This window comes from Acanthisitta chloris, unplaced genomic scaffold, assembly GCF_000695815.1.
Source record: "Acanthisitta chloris isolate BGI_N310 unplaced genomic scaffold, ASM69581v1 scaffold8407, whole genome shotgun sequence".
NCBI lineage: Eukaryota > Metazoa > Chordata > Aves > Passeriformes > Acanthisittidae > Acanthisitta > Acanthisitta chloris.
Genome location: NW_008684245.1, coordinates 8,836 through 29,853, shown reverse-complemented (window position 1 = coordinate 29,853; position 21,018 = coordinate 8,836). Strand labels below are relative to the sequence as shown.

General features: G+C 38.0%; 1 protein-coding gene across 1 annotated transcript; it reads left to right on the top strand.

Annotated features, from left to right (window-relative positions):
* The first annotated feature begins 4,064 nt into the window (after positions 1-4,064).
* Positions 4,065-18,542, top strand: BTLA (B and T lymphocyte associated). Its single transcript, XM_009079259.1, has 6 exons — positions 4,065-4,152; positions 14,123-14,431; positions 15,400-15,435; positions 16,075-16,212; positions 17,096-17,142; positions 18,204-18,542. Exons 1-6 carry the CDS (start codon positions 4,065-4,067, stop codon positions 18,540-18,542), a joined length of 957 nt encoding a protein of 318 aa, XP_009077507.1.
* The last annotated feature ends 2,476 nt before the right edge of the window (positions 18,543-21,018 follow it).

The window sequence follows — 21,018 nt, the reverse complement described above, 5'->3', positions numbered from 1 at the left end:
AGCTGTCTAATGTTTCATATCTCTTCAGGAAGGGTTTCTGCAATGTGGGAGAATCAGGTCTTTCCAAACTGCCTGCAAAAAAGTCACAAAAAAGTCTCTCTCCCTTAGGGACTTCATGAAAATTTAGCAAATAACATCAGCCCATAAAAAATTATCACGTGTGGTTTGATTGTTTGCATGTTCCTTTTCCTGAATTCTTACCTGGCTTGACATCTCATGATGGATCAATGGGAAACTGTTGCAACCTCTTGACTGATGATTTATTAACCATTACTTTCTCATTTTCAGTCATTTCCAGGTCACAGCGCATTAGGATCAAGCCCTTTTTGTTGCCCTTATATGAAATGGAAGAGCAGAATAAACATACCCTTTTGTTAAGTTATCTTGTATGGACAATTCCTCTTTGAAACAGCACATACATACTTGCAAAACCAATGTGTCAGTAAGGGTTTGTGTGAAAGCTAATGCAGAATCAGGTGAAGCATATATTTAAAGATTAGTAATTAGGCCATGTTGAGTCTTTATGGTGGCAGTTTACTTTCCTCACTGAATCAAGGCAGTTTAGCAGATACCCAGGATGCAGTAGGATGAAGTATACAAGTACTTTTAGCCCACAATTATAGTGATTATTAGGCTTGACGTTTGTCATTTACATTGGCTGGACAGAGGGACAAACAATCTGTGGCAATTCTGCTTTAAATCAGGTAAGGATTTTCTTGTCCATCCGATTCCTTTTTACAAGGAGTTTGGAATTTGTTTGTCTACTGGTGGTAGAGGTCACCTCTTTCATATTCAAAAGCACATAGCACCAAGTGTAGACTGTGAGATAGGAAACAGCTACTGCAGCTCAATCAAGGGTATCATTCAGCTGTACTGTTCAAAGCTGGAAGAAATGCAATTTGGAGCTTTAGAGGTTCTTGGAGGAGATTTTTTTGTATATTGGTTTGCCTCAAGTGGTTTTTTAATCTGGATCTCGCCGCAGTAAATGAGACCTCCTCACCTTAATTCTTCTATAATTAGCTTTAAATTGCTTCCTACCTCCCCTTGTTTCTGAAGCCTGTCATTACCAAAAGATGAATCCAATAGCTGGAATACCCATGCTTACATTTAGCTCATGCAGCAGCAAATACTACTGCACATTGTGTGATCACTAGTGACAGGCAAGGAGCTGGATGGGAGACTGAAATGTTGCTGTTCCTTTAAGGTAGTAAAACCTTAATGTAGCATTAAAGAAATTTTCAGTAGACTTAGTGGAGCCTACCATGAGTCTCTATGTCTCTCTATGCGGTTAGAGACCAATGCCTAACCACCTGCAAACAGGAAAAATGCAGCCCCAAAGCACATCTTTGGTCTTGTCAGAAGTAAAGCTGAGGGGAAACAGAAACAATATTGCATAGATTATGGTGGGGTTTTTTCACTTGCATCCAGTAAACAAGCAGCAGGCATGACAAAGGGACTGCATCAGCTGAAGAAAATTTCTATATAATAGCAATCCTCAGGTCTAAATTTCATTCCATGTTACTGGAGTCTCTTCCTGATAGCAGTATCTGACATACAGAACTGTGCTAGTTGTGTTTGAATTGCATTGAATTAGTTCTTTAAATACCTGGTATCTGTTAGTGTTCAGCTGAGGTCTGATTTGCATGCAACAAAGAAGTTACTGAGTTTCTGCAGACAGTGGAAATCAGTGCCCATCAAGTGACATTTTTTTCTGCCATCTTCAAATGTTGGCTTCTCCCTCTTCTAGCTATACAGTTTTGGATTAGGACTCTCATTCCTTCCTTGGGTAAATACTTTATTTAGTATTTTCCATCTATCATTTGAAATATGCTTTTAGAGGAAAGCTAGAATCTTTTAATGTCTCAAATTCGGGGTCTGATTTTCTAAAAAAAAAAAAAATAAAAAAATCTAAATTACCATTTGGAGGTCTAAAAGATCTCATTTGTAACTTCATAATATCATGAAAATAGAAAATCTCACAGGAATATCTCAAGGTAGTAATATAGTCTTTTCAAGAAAACATGAAAGACTCAGATTCATTGCCATCTTCATGAAGATTATCAAGAAGAATCAGTACCAGAAACTCACAAACAAAACCCACCCAAACCCCAGAACAACCATACTCCAAAGCAGAAAGGAGACAAAGGAAGTAATGATGTGTCAGCAGTGACATTAGAAGGCTCATTTGCCAAATTATTTTTAAGAAAGGGGCTCCAAACTATAGCTGAGTTTCCAAGCTATTTACTATTAAATATACAAAGTACAGAATCCTCACAAGCAACATACAGTATGCAGTATAGGGAATACATCCTCTTTCCTGCCTCTCTGACCCACCTCACCTCTCCCAAAAGGCAAACATATGACAGTACCTGTCCTACAGTTCAGAATACTTCCACGAAGTTATCAAAAAGGGATTATCCACCTAGAAAGCCAGTCTCAAAACACCATGGAGAACAGACAAAACCTTATTTTATGAAAAAGCTTCAGTCTGTAGTAAAGGACTTTGCCCAAACCAGTTTGTCTAATAAGAATATAGAGGTTAAGTACAAACTACTGAAATTACATTCCTAGCATAAGCTTTGGATAACTCGACATTAACACAGGCAGAAATTGCAGTGCCAGGAAATTCCTCCCTGAATACAAATTTTGCTGTCTAAGCCAGCTCTAGATTCAGCCACTAGGTGTCTTCACTCTACAGAAATACAAGCTGCGGTATTTTGTCTCGAGTGGAGGTATGCAGCATGTGCAGTTACACTCATGGAGTTTGCTTTCGTAAATACTTTCCATTTAGGTTGGATTGCAATTTTTGTAAGGCTTTTTCAGTTTCTCACAAACAGCAGTATTGTTTTCCTGATCTTCTCATACTTGACCAGACACTTCCAAACACAAAATTTCAGAAAGTTGTTCCATGATTTTCTCCAAACATCCTGATAATTCAGATTTTGGTTAGAGCATAACATGTATATATTCTGTCGAGAGAGCTTGAAATATTCAGTTGGAAAGCACCTATAACAGTCATATATTCCAAGTGCCTGACCACAAATTAGTGCATGTTCTTAAGGGCATTGTCCAAATGCATCTTAAACTTGGACAGGTTTGGGCCATCAACCACTTTTATAGGAAGCCTCTTCCAGTGTTTGACTACCCTCTTGGCAAGCCTAAACTTCCCCATTTTAACATAGGCTTTTATTATAACTGCATTAATTCTTCTCCCAGGTTTCTATTTGGGGTTGCTGTATTTGCATTATAAGCAGAAGTGATAATTGCTATATACAGACTTCCTGTTCAACTGCAGTTAGGTTCTAACGTTATGAAGAAACTTCACATTGGCAGAAGTTTTTGGGAAGGTTCAGCTAAGGGGTTCAATGTTTTAGAAATTTTTAGGGGAAAAAGTTATCAAGGACATGATGAAAAAGGGACCAAAAAAATCCAAATCTAAATTACCTGGCCTTATATGATGAGGATTTTAAGAATAAGTAGTAGAAACAATCATCTCTTATAGTGCAGACTGTTGTAAATGAATCTAATGTAAATTGAAATTATTCAGATGTGTTTCTGACATCTACCAGCCTTGGTGAATTTGTTCAGCTTCTAAATTTGTTAATGTTGAATTAGAGTAGTACACAAGGACTGAACAATTTAAACATGCTGTTGTGCATTCTTTCTCACTACTATGTTGCTGCTTGTAAAATCAAAACCTCACTTGCAGGAGCATCTTTCAAAAAAATAAATCTACATCTACGTTCATTGCACTGAAAGGGGAGCCAGAAGCCAGAGAAGGAGGAAAGATGTTTTGCCTTGAATGACAGAGTTCTGAGATGGTGTGATGTGATCAAGCAGTTCAAGTTTCAACCACACATGCACACACAAAAGAGGCAACTGTGTCACCCATCAAATTTCTGCAGATCTGTTGCTTCCCCACCCCTTTTTGCACTGCCTTGGCAGAAGAACTAGGCAAGGGAATCGACTCAGATAGACACCCCCAGGGAAAGATAGCAGGGTACAAGAGGCCATCTGAACTGCACTTTTTAAACCCACAGGAACATCTCTACGATGCCCAGAAAATGAAGGCTTCTCCAGTCATGCTGATAAAAAGTATATTGCTGCACATCCTTCTAGTATTGCTGGCGCAGAGCAACTATCAAGTTTACGGTAAGATGTGGCCTTATAATTTAACCTGTCTGTAGTTATTAGACATTGTGGGTGGAGACCAGAAACCAAAGCAGTGCTTAATGTACCCTAGAGATAATTAGTCTTATTTTATTACCATATCAGAGACTCCTAATTTGATTGAAGAGGATGATAATAATTGAGAAATATTCAGTAACTGTCTAGACAAGAACTCTAGCACTCGGGGACCGAATACATTTTGCATCATGGCCAAAGGCTCTTCCTTCAAAGGGTTTGGCAGCATTCCAGCCTGCTTGAAATCTGGGAGTCCTACTAGCTCTGAACTAGGTCTGATTTGCAGTTAAATAAGTTAAATAAGCACCAGATAAGTGTATCTGCAATTCTTTATCTTAACCCCATCTAATTGTCATCCCAGTTTCAACTTTGAATTGGCACAGGTTTTGAATAAGAAGATCTGCAAATTTGGACTGATGTGAGTGGGGACTACACTGTGTCCAATATACCCCTAATATAATTTTCATTTTGCTTAATGAGATTTTTCATTTCAAGTTCTTCATGGCTCATACAGGAGACATAAGCCTTAGTATTGAATGGATGGCAGTTATACAAAATGACTAATAGCTGCTGGATGATGTGTTCAGCTGCTGTTCATACATTTCAGATATATCAACTGATAAATTGGTGAAAAGGAGATTTGCTATAAAGCACTGCTAAAATGACACAAGCAAATTAAATTGGCTATATAAAGCTTAGTTGATGTGCATGACTAGCTTTGCAAATCCACAGCACCTTTTGACACTCCTTTTTTTTCTATGAATAAAACACATTAGTAATACTAATAGGAAAGGTTAAACAAGCATTCAGAGCATGGGAAGGGAAACCCCAGAATTTGGTTAAGAGACATGAATTGCCATGTCAGTTAGATGCACCTGTTTCTTAATCGGGCTGTGATCTTGAGCTCAAGGAAGCTACTGAACTGCTTTACATTTGATTTTTCAAATGAATAAACTCACATGCTTTTGAAGGGGTTTTATCTGGATCTGATAACCTTCTTTATACCCTAAACAGAAAGATCTTTTCTTCTAGAAGTTAACTGCTGCTTTTGTTTGCTCTATTAAGTCTGCTTCTTATTAGTCCCTCACATAATCAGCTCTCTGCATTGTCCAGTATAGTTCATTCATACATGGACAAAGCCTCTATACTCATCTGCCAGGTTTCTACTTACTGTTTTTAAAATACAATGCAATTTCTGTTACACTGCTTATTGCATGAATCTTGTTTACACGGGGGGAGGGGAGGGTGTTGTTTGTTTTGGTTTGGGGTTTTTTACACACTTTACTAGGTTTTATTCTTAGATCTAAATCAGAACTACTTGGAATCCTCCAAGAACACTACTATTTCCTTCTGTATGCCTGTGTTACTACAAATATAAAAATAATGTTTTATAGAAGCATTACAGAGAAAAGTTTTGCAAGTCAGTCTCTACAGAACCATAATGTAAATGTTTGTGGGTTTTTTAATGTATTTGCATTTTACCCAAGTTTTTTCCAAACTTGTTTGGGTTTTATTTTGGTTTAAATAAGCTGAAAATTGAAGCCAATTTATTCGGGCTCTGTATATTCCAAATCTATCCAAAGTTTCCCTTACTCCTACCAGAAACAAAGTTGACTACCCAGATATCATATACAAGTCAATAACCAGCAAATGTTTTCTAAATTAGGAAAGGAAAAGCAAGCTTGGTGCTGCTAGGTCACAAGCTGAAAGACCTTCTGCCCCCACACCCCTATGATTTTAGCCCAGTTACACCCTATTTCCTTGGTAACACCAAAGAACTGGTTGTTCCCATCCAGTCTCACAAAAAGCGGTTCTTGCTGTCTGGGCAGCATACAAAAGTGAGCTAAGTGTTTCATCCTAGTGAAAATAAAATGCAGCAAGCCTCTCCTTGCTCCAAGAATCCCATCCAGGAACAAAGTACGTGCCCACAAATGGTGGGCATGGTTCTTAGCTCAAGTCACACCTTGTTGTTAGACCTGCTTGTGGGATGGTCTGCACATGCTAACATTCAGCTAAACAGAAAAGTTCCATCTTCAAGATTCAGTCATCAAAATATCAAAGCATGCTTTCTGCACTTACACAGCATTCATCAGGGAATTGTTATAAAGTGATGCAACTCTGTCAGCTACACCAGCAAGCAGAAAACAAAACCAAACACAGTAGAAAACCAAGAACCCCAGAAAACAGTTCATTGTACACCAACTGAACAGAAATACATTACTGTGTCTTTAAAATATAAAAAATAAGTGAAAGGACTAAAAATTCAATTTCTAGTTGCCAAATTACATGATTTGAAAAATCAAAATTGTGATATAAATATGTAAAATTTATAAAATAAAATTTTACATCACTCCTTGAAAAGCCTTCTCTGAAGCAAGCGGAGATCTGAAAAAGGCTTATCCAGGTATAGCTTAATACATCTTCTGAAGCACTTCTCTTTCCAAATACACCTCACCTAAATTCAAGAAGGCAATATATATTTCCATGAGTTCTCCTCAGAGCCCACTTCCTTATTTGTTGTTAAAATCAACAAAGTAATGAAGATGTCAGTGTTAAATGTGAAACCCCAACAAATCAATGCACTTTCTGGTGTAGTTTTGTGCTATGACCCTAACCAGAAACTTTCCAAAATATTGGGCCTATGTTTACCACATTACTAGTGCTTCACTGTGTTCACAGACAGACACAAATGTAGGATTCAAAAACAAACTGTAGACTTTTATTCTTCATGAATAATTGACCATTATCTGCCTCAGGGAATGATACATGACTTGTATATCACATCCCTTGTTTGTTTTTTTTTTCTCAAAGAGAGGAGAGAGAAAAAAAGCCAAAGAGAAAAAAATTTGGAAACAAATAGCTTATACATTTCCATTAATAAGACCTAGTTTACTGGAATTGTTTTGAGCTCTTAGATGACCAGGTGTAAATGCCACATTTATAATTTAAAGATTAAAAGGTTCAATTTTAGCTATTCTTTTTCTATTAATGGGTTGCATTAGGTAAATGGAAAGCCATCTCCATTAAAACTCTTTTGTTTACTTAATGAGTCATGTCATGACTGTTTTCTAGAACATATAGAAAGAGAGAAAAAATTTAAATTGTTTTTTATATATGAAAGTATTGTCACAAGTATTTTCCTGTTGTACAAGTTGTGGAATATGTGCTTTCTTTTGAAATCATTATCCTGGCAGAAGATTTTCTTTAGTTGTGCAAATTAATTCTTGGTGCAGCACAGCCTAGTTCACTGCAGCCTGTTCAGAAACACACTCAAGTGGTTTAAAAGAAAATGTGCTTTTAGTCAATCTGAATCTTATTGAGGAGTTTAAGTTTGAAGCTGGTATGTAAAGCTTCAGTTGGTTACAGATTCTTTTCCCCTCCTGAAAACTTCACGTTCAGATCCTCATCATGACCATCCACAGCTGCGACAACAAAAACTTGAGACTCAGTGTAAAATCTCATAACTGGATTCAGTTCATAACAGTGTTACAGAAAGGGCAATTAAATTTATCTCAAAAAGCTCATAATTGGCAGACATTGTCTCTACCATTGACTTCTCATAAGCCACAGCAGGCAGCAGATAGAAAAAAAGTTAAGATACACTGTTAAAGGAAAAGTACATCAAGCCATGTGTGTCCTCATTCATTAACTGAAGATTATTTTGCGTTGTCACTCTAATGACAACTAATGAACAGAAGAAGTTCTATCTCACTATCAGGTGTATTGATTTTTTCTGTTAAAAAAAATAAAATCATACATTCTCTAGAACATTGTGGGTTATATTGTTATTTAATCCTAAATCTTCACCAAAACCTATTCCTGCTAAATAGCCTTTACAGGAAATCTGTGAAATAAATTTTAAAATTTCCCTTAAATACGTGATTATATATTAAATATGTCCCAAACATGTTGGGTTTTTATCCACATAAAGTTTATTGCTAAGTGAGATGTGATTCGGAACAGAGGAAAAGTTAGAGATTTCAGGGCATGTTCATTATGAATTCCCACATTTAATTGCAAGAGAAAAAAAAATCTGGATTATAAGAAAAGGCTTTCTCTAGTTCAGATCTGGAGTTATTTAAGTGCAAAATAATTGAAACTAAGAATTTCACAAAGCCTGAGAAAAATGTTTAACTCTTACTCACTTGTCTCTTCTGATGATATTATTCTAGATGGTACAACAAAATTTACCAAGGACTAGGTTTCTTCCTAGCAAAAATTTGAAAACTCAAAGCCCAAGTCATTCAGCCATCAGCCATTAACAAGCCACAGAAACATGAAAAAGCAATTATGGTCATTTTTGTGCTCCAAGCATTGTCTCATAACAGTTAAAAAATACCAAATGTCAGCTTAAAGTCTGATTGGTTTAAGAATTAGAAAGGAAGGCCCTTTTGCAGGCTCTGAAGACAGTCTACAACTTGTCAAACACACTGAAATGAAAGTTGTAGCTTGAAGAGCTCATTAGTAAGGTTGAAAGATTGCTCTAGTAGACATTGGGGAAAAATATTATAAACAAATAAAATCACAGAGTAAAATAATGGTGTTTACCTGGCATCCACAGGCTTTTTCCAAGGGATCCAGAAATTATAACTAAGAAAATTAAATGAAGTTTCAGCAAGCTATTTTTTTTTCTATGAACACTGTAGCTGTCCTGGAAGAAAGCAAAATGCACTGTAAACTCAAGAAAAATGGAAGGCCACGTGAAGCACAGTAGTCTTAACCCTCGCTTATTTTAAGAGAAAAGAGGAAGAGGATTTGTGTGCTGGGTTAATTGACAGCCAAACACAATCACCTGCATCAGCAATCAGAAATAAAGGCTAAGAGCCAGCAGGTGTGTGTGTAATGCTGTATTGCAAATGTCTATCTGAAAGTGCCTCCAAGGATCAGTGGGACAGTAGGGCTCTTGTCCTCAGAAATCCTGAGCAGGCAGTGACACTGTTGGACTGGGTACCAAGTGCAGTACAAACTCTTCCTACATGCAGTTGTCGAAAGCTCAATGGCATATTCCATAGGTAACTTCTTGGAGAAAGCAAGGATCTTGGAATCAGGCCAACTCAATGGCAGGAAATTTTGTCCTGGGAACAGAATTTAACCAGACTTGATTATATTAGAATTATACTAGTAAGTGAATGATCACCACAAGAAGATGAAAGAACAAAACTGTGGCACATGTTTGTATATGCCCTTGGGAAAAAAGGAGAAACACTATTCAAGCTCACTTACTGGAAGATTTTATCTGAACACTCTTCAAAATATACTATATAAGGAAAAGTAGAACAAGTGATACCAATGCCAGTGAAACTTCAAAAACCCCAAAGAATAAATTGCAAGCAACTAAATCCTTTGTTAGCAGTGAAATAGCTCCTTATGACTTAATTGATACTAATGCAGGATGTTCTAGGGATGGGATTTTCTCATTGTGACATCAGTGAAACCATATAAAACTTGAACTGCTTATGCCTTTCACCTACAGGGCAAGGGCCGCACAAAAACTACCCTTGAAGTACATCAAGACCTCAATGAGGTTTCTGCTCAGGAAATTTCTATATACCCACTAAGGATGTGGCTGGAGGGTAATACAAAACCCTCTGTGCAACCAGTATCACCCCAGTTCCCTCACTCTGGGAGATTCTGCCTCTGAGCTTTATTCTAAGTTAGACTGACCAGTGCAAGACAAACATTTCTTTAGAGCAATATGTAATATTGATAAGACACTTTCCAACTACCTACACAACTAATGTCCATTGGAATTCATGAGAATGAGTAGTCTTGTCCCAAGTGAATGCTGCTGGATGCACAGAATTTCCTCAGTGATGGTCGGGTGATGCTTCCAAAAGTTACAGTAGGTAGTGAGGTATACCTGCATGTAAAAGCACCAGGTGCTTCGAAATTAAGAGGAACATGACATCCTTGCTCTGCAAAAAGATAAGAATGAAAGAGGTACAACAGCTCCTGTCCCTCTCCCTGGTTAATAATGATGCTGAATGAGAGAGTGTGACTGCAATCTGTTTTAAAACTGAAATTGAGACTTTTTGGACCTCCTATGAATGTTTTAGGACTTTTTTTTCTTTTGTCAGGGGGGAGCAGGGGTATTTGGGTTCTGTTTTGGTTGGTTGGTTGTTTTTTGTTTGTTTTTCCAAAAGAGAATTTTTTTATAAGGCAAAACTTTATGAGAAAATGATTAAATGAAAGACATCAGAAAATATCTGTTCTGCAGAGACTTACACATCCTTCTGGAAATGTCTGTTACACAGGATTATGTCAGAAAGAAGGCTGCTATCAGGGCCCAATCTGAGCTTTATAGATACTTCCTGAAGCATTATCTTCCATGGCAATCACTGCTTAAATATCTGAAATCTTTACTCTCTAATTTGAGCTTTTAGTTTCCATTTTCAGACTAGTGATAACCATGTGCTACTAATGTGGTACAGCCAAAGTAGATCTGACCTACTTGCGTGAAACCAAATCATACTTTCTTTTAATCAAATCATACTTACTTTTAATCAGAGATAGATGAGTCTAAGTGAAAGAGAAGTGATCCTACTTCATAACTAAAATATGTCTTTCAGCATTATCTTCTTCAGGGATGCAGAGAAGGGACTAGATGTATAGGCAGGGAATGCTGACTTTACACCTAAATACTACCTTGTGAACATGGCCATGCTCTGCATGTTAAAGCTATTGATACTGCAATACACGTGCTATATCATATACATTGCAATAATCCCCCAATATTATATATATTTAATATATTAAATGCTACATTTAATTCTTTTATTCACTTTAAATATCATACAATATGGTAAATGTTATACTAAATATATTGCTTATGCAAGTGCATCCCAATGGATAGTCCTTAGGAGAAGGACCTGTGCACCACATATTTAGTTATAATCAGGAGCTACTATTGAAACAATGCTGTAGCAGAAAGCAGATCAAGAGCACATTTTGTGCATCAGTGGAGACCATTTAAGTAATGCCATACTGCCTGAGACCAGTGCTCTGTCTCAGGCAGCAGCAAGAAGAAATGCTGTTAAGGGGGGAGCACAAGAGCAGAAGAGCACTTTCTGTGGCCATACTGTGACTTTTCCTGTCCCCCCAGCAATGGGACAGTTGCATTGGGAAAAGTAGAACAGTTGCATTGGGGACATCAGCACATGCATCTTTCCAAGTCCTTTCAGTATCCATTTATGGATCTGATGTCCATGAACCTGTCTACAGTTTAGAATGTAAATTCATATATATATATGTATATGTATATAGATCTGTATGTTTGTGTAGGCTAGTCCTCAGGTCTGCCAATGATTCAAACTTTACAAACTTCCAGAGAAATCAGTTCCAGTATTACTATTTTCATGGTTAGGAAGTTTTTCAAACTAGTCTTTTTCTTCACTTTTTAGCCTGCTATTTCTCCCCATACCTAACAGAAACATGAAAAAATCAGATTATTTTTTTTCTTTTATATCTCTAAATGATTTTATTATGTCTTTTCCTGTCATTGCTTTTCTTTAAGTCAAACAACCACAAGAATTTAAAGCTTTCCTTTGTGGCCTTCTTGTCATAATCATGGTGCTTACTGGTTTCTTTCCAACTTGGAGAGACTCCAAGCGTTGCATTACTTCTTTCTTGAAGAGCAGTGCAAAACACTGGACAAGACCTAGGTGCAATTACCAGTTCTTGGCAGAACACAAAGCTTACCACATGCCCCCTGTATATCTTCTTGAACTAAGCCTGCCATTTTACAAATAATTTCTCCAATTTTTCTGTTAAATCTGATTTACTGAGGGTAATCTAGTGATAGCTTTATGTCTCCACTAACTAGTGTGCTATTATTTTCTTAGTTTTACAATCAGTATATTGACACTTGATGTGTTTTCATAAGAGCATTTCATTGTCTGCCGTGACTTTTCCAATGTTGCTCAATTCTTTTATGCCCTTCCTTTATAACCTGTCCTTCCTTATGCTTTTAGAGGCTTTCCTCTTGCTTCAGTGAAAAGTTTGCTCATGATTTGGCCAAGGTAGTCTTTTGCTGCACTGCTATAGTGTTGATGCTGAGTGCTTATACTCTCATCATTTACTGGATAGACCACTAGTTCAGTTATGTCCTTTTCCTTTGTCTTTACATCTGAGGAGTTCATACCTCCCAGGTCTCCAAACTTACTCAAGCTTTCTTTGACGAACACATCTATTTTTATTCTGCTGCTTCATTCCTTCTCTTCTTAGGGACATTGAATGAATTCAGGCTCCTACTTCCCCTTGGTTTTTATCCAAATGTTTTTGTTAGTAAAAAGATATTGTTTGTACCCAGAACTGTTGTCCTCCTCATTAATTTTCTCATCTCCATCCAAATTATCCAAATTTCCTCCCTTTGCCCATTCCACAAGGACCAATTCTAGAGTCCTTGTCTAAGTTTCTTTTTGCCATTCTATTCACCCCACTTCAGTCCTCATTTAAAACCATCCTGACTAAGGAAAAGTTGGTATCCAAGGATTACTTCAGATTTGGACCCCTCAAAGCAGAAACTTTCCAGGATGCCACATGAGCAGATGAGTTTCAATATTACACATGGTAGAGATATATCAGAAGACACAATTTCTTGCAGTGGCTATAAATAAGCCTTACAGTGAATAACCTCCTCCTTGTTATCTGGCAAGTTCAGGTACATTTGATAGGGCAGAATGAGAACAATATTCAAGATAGAAGTTTACAGGCAGATGAGTGCTACCTGATTTCTAGATGCCCATTTCCAAAGCCACCTTCAAGAGAGCAAACTGAGAAATCAGCAGCAAAGCAATAGTTATGCTGTGATGAAGGCTACAAACACACATGATCTAAACTCAGTATTACTGAGTGCTCTACAACTTATTTACGATGTGGAGCAGTCTGAGACTTGTAGAGAAAAGACAAAGTAGAGGTCATAAATAAAAACTGTTAATCTGACCATCCCAAGCTCTTGAATATATTATCCAGATATTTGGTATTGCAGTTATGTGCACTGGCTGCATGGGGGCCCAGAGGCTTTGTCCCTTGAAACAACACTGGCTGCTGATTGCTCTGCTCCCCACACTGCACTGTTCTCCCCTACACACTTCTTCTCCCCACAAAACTTGCCTTCAACATATTTTGCCATTTTTTCTAATCCTCTCTATTAACCAGAAGATACAGTTATATTTAAGATTTCTAAGATGCAAATATATTTCAGAGACAGATATACTTAAGAGTAATCACTCTCTTCAGTGCATAAGCACTGTACTTTAAGTGAAGGTAGGGCAGTAGGAAGCACATGGGTATCACATAGTTTTTGTTACTTTGAATTAACCAGACAGATAAAGCACCACAAGAAATATGAATCTTTAATAAAGGGTCAGGACGTGCAATACCAAGACCCAGAGTTAAAGTGATGTACCACAGCTTGTGGTAGTTGTGAACTAAAAAAAATGTAACAAAATGTAACCAAATTTTAAATATATAGATAAGGTATATTTGCATGAAATATAATTCTTTCCAATATTACAATATCTACCAAAGAAAAGCCTTTACTTCTGCAAGTTAACAACAGTTGTGAAGTAAATAATCTGAATGAAACCTAAAAGTAATAGATAAGGTCTGGGAGAAGGGTGACACAGGAAGATTTGCAATGTTTATTTTGCGTATTTTCTTTCTGAACTACTACATTTCTAACTTGACTAAGACATAGGGGAAAAAAAAGGGAAAGTTCATATCAGAGGGAGGAAGTACATTTAATAATCTTCCTAAAAATGAAAGCACCAATAGCCTTGATGTTATCTGCTATCACAGTCCCATATAGAGAACAGATCTGCTGCAAGTAGACAAGGGAAGTCTTGAGTAATAACAGAGAAAAGAAACTGTGATTAGTGTTATGGGGAGTATATAGCAGACCCCCAACACCATGATTTGTGTTGTGCTTTTCTTCCAGGATTTAATGACACAGGTTGTTTTCCTGAAATTCACATTAAAAGACACTCCCAGTACAAAGCTGCTGTTGGGACCAGTTTGACTATAGAGTGTCCAGTTCGTTACTGCAAGAGAAAGCCACGCATGAGGTGGTGCAAGTTGGAGATGGATACATGTGTGCAGCTGAAGGAGGGCAAAGAAGAATGGAAGTCTACTGTGTTTACTCTGGAGTTTTCCCCAGTTGTTCTATATAATAGAGGACTGTATCGCTGTCAGGCAAATGTGGACAACTTTTCCATTGAGAGCCATGGAATATACATTACTGTTGAAGGTGAGACCCCTGTATTCTGAAAGAGCCTTTTTAAACAAAAGCATGCCACTTAGAAAAAAACTCATGCATGATGGATGATGGCTTCTCCTGGCATATTTAACTGGCAGCACATTTGTACTGGTACTTGCCACCTCCTTCATGATTCTATCCTGACTCTTGGTAGCATGGAAATAAAGAAATAACAGGAGGATCTGGAAGAGAAACACAGAGATGCCAATACCAAACAGCCCTTAGCAGATTATTTGCTAATAAAAAAATGTCAGTTGGAACAAAAACAGCATGTGGGAGAACAGCCTGGTTATACATCACACAGACTAGACAGGGTGCAAATGGTCATGCAGTAGCAGTTGAGGAGGCTGCACAACATGAAGAGGACTAAGCCATTTGAGTGTCTTGTTGAGAATGGTCTCTCTTGCAACAAACAAAGTATAATTTTATACCCCAACAAGTTCAAGAGCAGGAAATATTACAATAGCTTTAAATGATCTAAAGGGCAAGTGAAGTCTTCTCATTAACTTAGGCAGTTGGCATGCCGAGTCTAGATTATGACAAGCCACATCTGCCCTCCTCAATGTTGTTCTGCAGGCAGAAAGTTACCTGTGTGGTCACAGCATCCTAATGACCCCGGGCAGTGAGTTGTAAGGTTGTTCTGTTGCCTGTTCCTCTCTTGGTAAGTTACTGAACTTTAAAACCTTGTTTAATGCTGCACCAGAGGGAGCAACACAAAAATTTATGGCTGTAACATGCTAGTAAACATAGTATATGCCCAGCTCATGATACACATTCCCTTTGAAACATGTCTATTTGTTTGTACGACAGAGAGACCTGAAAGTTAGAATTGCTCTGTTGGCAGAAGGAGGCAAAAACACCATTCCTCCTTCTCCAAAACATCCTTCTCTTTACGTGATGCCATTTGTGCAAAATGTCAGGTTGCTGTTTCACTTCCCTGTCTTACTTTTCTCTTTCAGAGGAGTCTTCAACCTTCATCACAGTTTCACCAGAAAGTAAGTTCTGATTCTTATTTCCTCTTTAAGAGAAAGGAACTAATCTGTATTGCTATGCATTTCTGGTTAGAGTGCTTTGCGAAGTCAAGACAATTTTTAACTTTAGACTACAATTGCTTTCTTTCTGCTCGAGCAAAATATAATCTCTCAAGGGTCATAGTTTTCAAGGCTAGGACTGTCCAGCATTCAGCATAAAGGGGTCAAAGTCAATTAAATTACATCCTGATGCTATACACTACACTTCTGGCACACTCTTTAATATGCCAGTGATATACAGCTTATACTTACAAAGCGTTAGAATCATGCTATACCACCACTTTATGCACAGTTAGCTACAATTCACAATTCCAATTTATTGAATTTCAAATAATTCCTCTAATTCTGACCTTTTCTTTGTTTCTGTCATGCATTTTTCATCAATTACACTTTCCTGTGCACTTTTCCTTCCAATATCTTCATACTTTGTGGAGTGCCCATGGAGCTAAGGTTATCTCATGACATGCTGCACTAAGTTACAGCATATTTGAGTGCATTAAGAAGCCACTTGCAGCAGAAAGACCTAATACTAAAGAAAGAGAAAAAGGAATAAAAAGTCAGTTGAATATTTCTCTATGCTAATAAATGCTAATGCCATTTTAGATACTACTAGCATCTCAGAAGAGTCTCAAGAGTCTGGAAACTCCAAGATATTGCACATTATTTATGCTTCAGCATCTGTGGGTCTATGTTGCCCATTCATCATTGGATGTGTGTTTTGGTGTCTAAAGAGGTACCATGGTAAGCAGTTTTACCACCTGACCTTTGCCTAGTATGCATTTAATTACTCTCCTTTTCACAGCTTCATGGAAGTTGCATTCAAAGCTCTATGAAAATTCCCTAAGAATTGCCCCAACTGATTACTAAGATCTTCTTGTCAACTGTGTCAGTTTAGAATACTGAATCTTTAAGACCTTAATTTGCCCCATGTATTGTTCCCTTCCAGAGACATAGGAATGGAAGTAAAGTAAAAACAAATGAAAATCTCAGACGTTATAAGAGATCTCCCATTTTGCAAATAATCACATTGAAATGAATAGGATTTTTAGCTGTGCAAATGCAGTCAAGCTCTATCCAGTTAAGTTTTCTATGCCTGGATTTCCCTCTAAATTGTCAAATAATTACACTATTGATCTCTTCTGCCTTACAGGAACTCTTACACAGGTGGCATGTCCTAAGTCAAGAATGGAACTTAGAGTCTCCCATATCTGAGTTTAAGTGCTCTTACATCTGCCTATTACAATACCTTATTTTAAAATAATTTTAGAAAACAAAATTATCTTCCAATAGCATTTAAGATGTTTGTTCATAGGATTGTTTTAGGATTTTCTGTGCCTGTTTCTCCCCACCCAGGTCACTGAGCACAGAGAAAGATGTAAGTACAGTAGGAACTTTTCTGCCTGTATTCAGAGAAGTTCTGTGGAACACAGAAACGCATCCTATAAATGCAGCTTTCTGTGTTGCTTAGCTTTTGTCAGGATAGCTATTCCCAAATCCAGTTTGGAAATAGATGAGTTTTTTCTGAGGTCCACTTAACAAGGCAAAGACTTCTGTGGTAATTATTACTTCTTCCATAAGACATCTGACTTATTGAAACATGTTTTTTTAAATTTCTTTTTCCCAGCAAAGCAGAAGAGAACTCCATTAACCAAACAGAGACAAGAGAGACTGGTATGTTTAACTTTTTCCATCATTAAAACTTGCCCATATCCTGCAGAACCACATACCGAGAACAAATCTTTATGTAGTACAAAACATGGAATGGGATCAGAGACAGATTCAGTGACCCTCTTCATGTCTGGATAGCATGGCCTGCCCGGTGTGAGATATCATTATGGCTGAGTTGAGGGAAGCAACTAAGGGTCTTAGCCACAAAGGTACTTTAGGCATCTGATTTCCTGTTAAAACATATTAATTTGTAAGTATTCTTCCAGTAATAGTTCAGGCACCTGAAGCACCTATGCTGATCTGATTCAGACTGTCTGCATAAAACAAAAATCGACCTGCAGAGTGACTGGAAAGAAAGACTTTAATATGTGACTAGCATGAATTCACATGTGTCTTGCAAATACTTCCAGAAGGCAGAATGCAAGAGATGCAACCAGAGCTGACCACTATCAGTCACTGGGATTGTGCTGGTGGGGATCAGAGGGCACCAAACAGGTTGTAGGGCTCCCAAACAGCAAGTTGGAGGAAAGAAACTTGAAAGTAGTATATTCTAACTGGCTAGAAAAATGCATGACAGAAAATGACTTCTTTAGAGAGTGATGACTTTATAGAGGAATTTGCAGATTTTGGAGAAGGAGAAAGATTTATTTGGAAAATAATAAGAAAGAGGATAAGAAGCAAGAGATCAGGAAATGAGAGAATGGGGGGAAATTAGGAAAAGGTAGTGTGGGTTTTGGAAGTGAACATAAAATTTCATTAACTGATAAGGGAAAGCCTTATGAGTAGCATGGAAGTGCCCTCACAAAATCTGTATCAGTTTTGCATTAATATGGCATCTTGCAAGGAAACACAGAGTCTGAGAAGGGAAATGGAGAAAAGCAGGAGACAGAGGTGTGATTTCTAACTTTATTTCAAAGATCAGTATAAAATCCAGTGACCAGGTGAATTCAATCCACCCGTGCAGTTTAAAGCAATTGAACAAAATCTTACATGCCTCTTATTTAGCAGGAGCGCAGGCAACAACCAGATACACACAGAGCAGTACCTTGTTCTATTTTCTGCAGGTCATGAGTCCAGAAGCTGCTCCATCCCATGCTGCTGGGACAACTCAAGCTTCAGAAGAAAGCTCCTCACTTCATTGCTCCATGGCTAGCCCACTGCAGGCCTTGAAGGACAATGCAATTTATGACAATAGTGTCCCTCCCTGGAATGCTCAGAGGACAGCACCTACTGCACCTCACAGTGATCATGTTATTCCTTCCACCCCAGTTTTACTAGAAAGCACAGATGTCCTCACATATGCTGCACTAAATCATTCTGCTTTTGCAGAAAGATGCCAGAGAAGGGAACTAACTGTAGAAAATGAATTTACAGAATATGCCTCCATTAATGTGAAGCGATAAACATGACAAGGACTTCTCCAGAAATCCATTTTGCCTGCAGTCTCGGTTCTAGCTTCCCTCTGGGATGCTGGTCGTTTCTCTTTTGGGAAAGCTTCCCTTTTATTAAGAAGGACCAATGGATGCTCTCCTGTAATGGCAGAATTCAAAACACAGCCCACGTCAATGGGTGGGTATTTTCACTGTGTGTTTGTCTCTTAAATGCTGGAATAAAAAACAGTCAGCTTTTAAATCTCCCCCCTCGAAATATTGAAATAGAGTGCATGGTTTTTTCTCTTGGTGGCATGACTGGATGGGATTTCATCCCACCTCTTAGTGGAATGATTGATTAGTTAAGAATGTTGCTCTTGTCCATGATGGATCAATGGAAATAATAAATGATCAACAGTGACTGACCCTCAGTCAAAATCAAATTTTTGTGTTCACAAATAACTGTGTGTAACAGTGTCATGCTAAGTTTTCCTCCCAACACTGGCACAAAAATAAAGCGATTATGCTTCATGCTTTGGTTTGTGGCAAAGAAGATAAAAATGAGGTAAAGATCAAGGTGCCTTTTGAAGCCTGAAAAGAACACTCACACCCTTCTTCTGCACCACTTATTCAGCTCTGTCTTGGATACCATGCATCTGCTGCTCTTGCAAAATGATGCTCTTAAAACTGTTCTTGCACCAGAGGTTTACAGCAGCAAGCAAAGAGTCTTTAACTTGGTTAAAATTTTGCACCACAGTAAAAAAGAAAAGATGTACTAGGTCTCGGGCTGAATGTAATGCACCAAATGATTTGCACATGAGTTAACGGAGGAAAGTAAGGCTCTTCTGTCTTCATATTTCATCTTGGTATCATTTTGGATAAGACCAGAGCTGTTAAGCACATAAACATTCACCTTGTTGTTTTGGTAAACTACATAGTTTATTGTGCTTATGGTACACTCATGCTCTGCCTCCTCCTCACCTTTGAACTCAGTCACTGTATCTCTACCAAGTTTCTGCACTAAGTTGTTAGTTCAGGCCTTTAGGTATATTGATATTTTGGTGTGGGTTTTTTAAACATATACATTATCATTCCAGTAAATCATTAATAAGCCTCATTAAAACAAACTTGGTAGAAAACCGTCTTGTAGAAAAATTCAGTTATTCTTTTTGATATAGTAGGCCAGTCCTCAAATGGCTGGAGAGTAATTATTTTAGGTGAAGCACTGGTAAACTTGGAGCAAGTTAGGTATGAAATGGTCCAGAAATAGACCTTTGATTGCATTTATTGCTCAGATGATAAAGGCACAACTATTTTATAGACTACAAGAAATTGTTTCTCTGACATAGATTCCACCTCAGTGGTCATAAACTGAAAAACAAGGACAGACATTCAATGAAAAGCCTAAATGAATTTGAAAAAATAGCATGAAACTTCTCTAATGGCTTCCCATGGCAGGCAAAAGGGGAAGAGTGAAAAGGCTGTCCTGACAGAGAACAGGTACATGTGAAACAATATGATTCTCAAAGATGCTGTGCAATACCCTGCCCATACCATAACTCATATAAAGAAGAGACTGAAGACCCTCAGGAGGGTAAGGATGGGTGCTGGGCTAGGCAGGTTACCTGTTTGGGTTTCCAACAAGCTCTGCAGTGCATTCATCTGGTCCTGCAGAGCTTTCACTCTGTCACCTGAGTGAGCTGAAAGCACCAGCAGGTCTGTTCAGAGCAGTCCTAGAATAACATCTGGTATCTGGGACCTAGACTGAGCCTGAACACATGGAAGAAATATTGTACCATCACGAGATGCAAAGGCTAGTGAAATCCTAACAGGGTTTGTTTCACTTGTAGAACAAAGCTGAATCTTGACTTAATCAGGACCCCAGAGAGCCCAGTTTGATATGGAAGATGTGATTTTTGTAGGTAAACAGGAAGTACCTTACCAACATGCTAGCAAAGCACAGGAGCCTGCAGTAGCTTCATTTTTTTCAAGAAAACATATTGAAAAACTGCCCTTTGAAGCAGGGAAACAAAAGGTGCTGACTGAAACCAGCTGCCTCTTAAGGTACAGATAATCCGTTCAGATAAAGTTCAGCATTGCTCAGTTTTCACATTTCAGCAGAAATTCAAAGAGTTATTTCCACCATCTGTAAAACTGGCTAGTGAACGGAAGGGCTGTACTATGTCACTTAAGTTGCTACATATTCAACTCTGTTATCTAGTGCACGTCCAAAGAACATAATGTCACATTTGAGACATCACACCCAACCCCAGTTGCATTAAGGCTCAGTGGATGGTCTCCAGATTTTACACATTCACCTTGCAGCATCCTACTAGAGGGGCAGGACACCAGTGGGAGCAGAACAGTCTCCTGGTTCACTCAGTGCACTCGGTGTGTGACTGAAAAGAGCCAATACTGGGGTAAACCATGCAGTGAAACCACACAATCAAATCAATGCACTGAAAGAAATAAACAGATTCAGGACCAATTCCGTGGGAGATGTACAGCA

What these genes read in the sequence shown, in the direction of transcription:
- BTLA (XM_009079259.1), top strand. Translation starts at nt 4,065, where the DNA reads ATGAAGGCTTCTCCAGTCATGCTGATAAAAAGTATATTGCTGCACATC. An exon ending in CATCACAGTTTCACCAGAAA is followed by an intron (nt 15,436 to 16,074) that starts GTAAGTTCTGAT and finishes ATGCCATTTTAG; the next exon opens with ATACTACTAGCATCTCAGAA. An exon ending in AACAGAGACAAGAGAGACTG is followed by an intron (nt 17,143 to 18,203) that starts GTATGTTTAACT and finishes TATTTTCTGCAG; the next exon opens with GTCATGAGTCCAGAAGCTGC.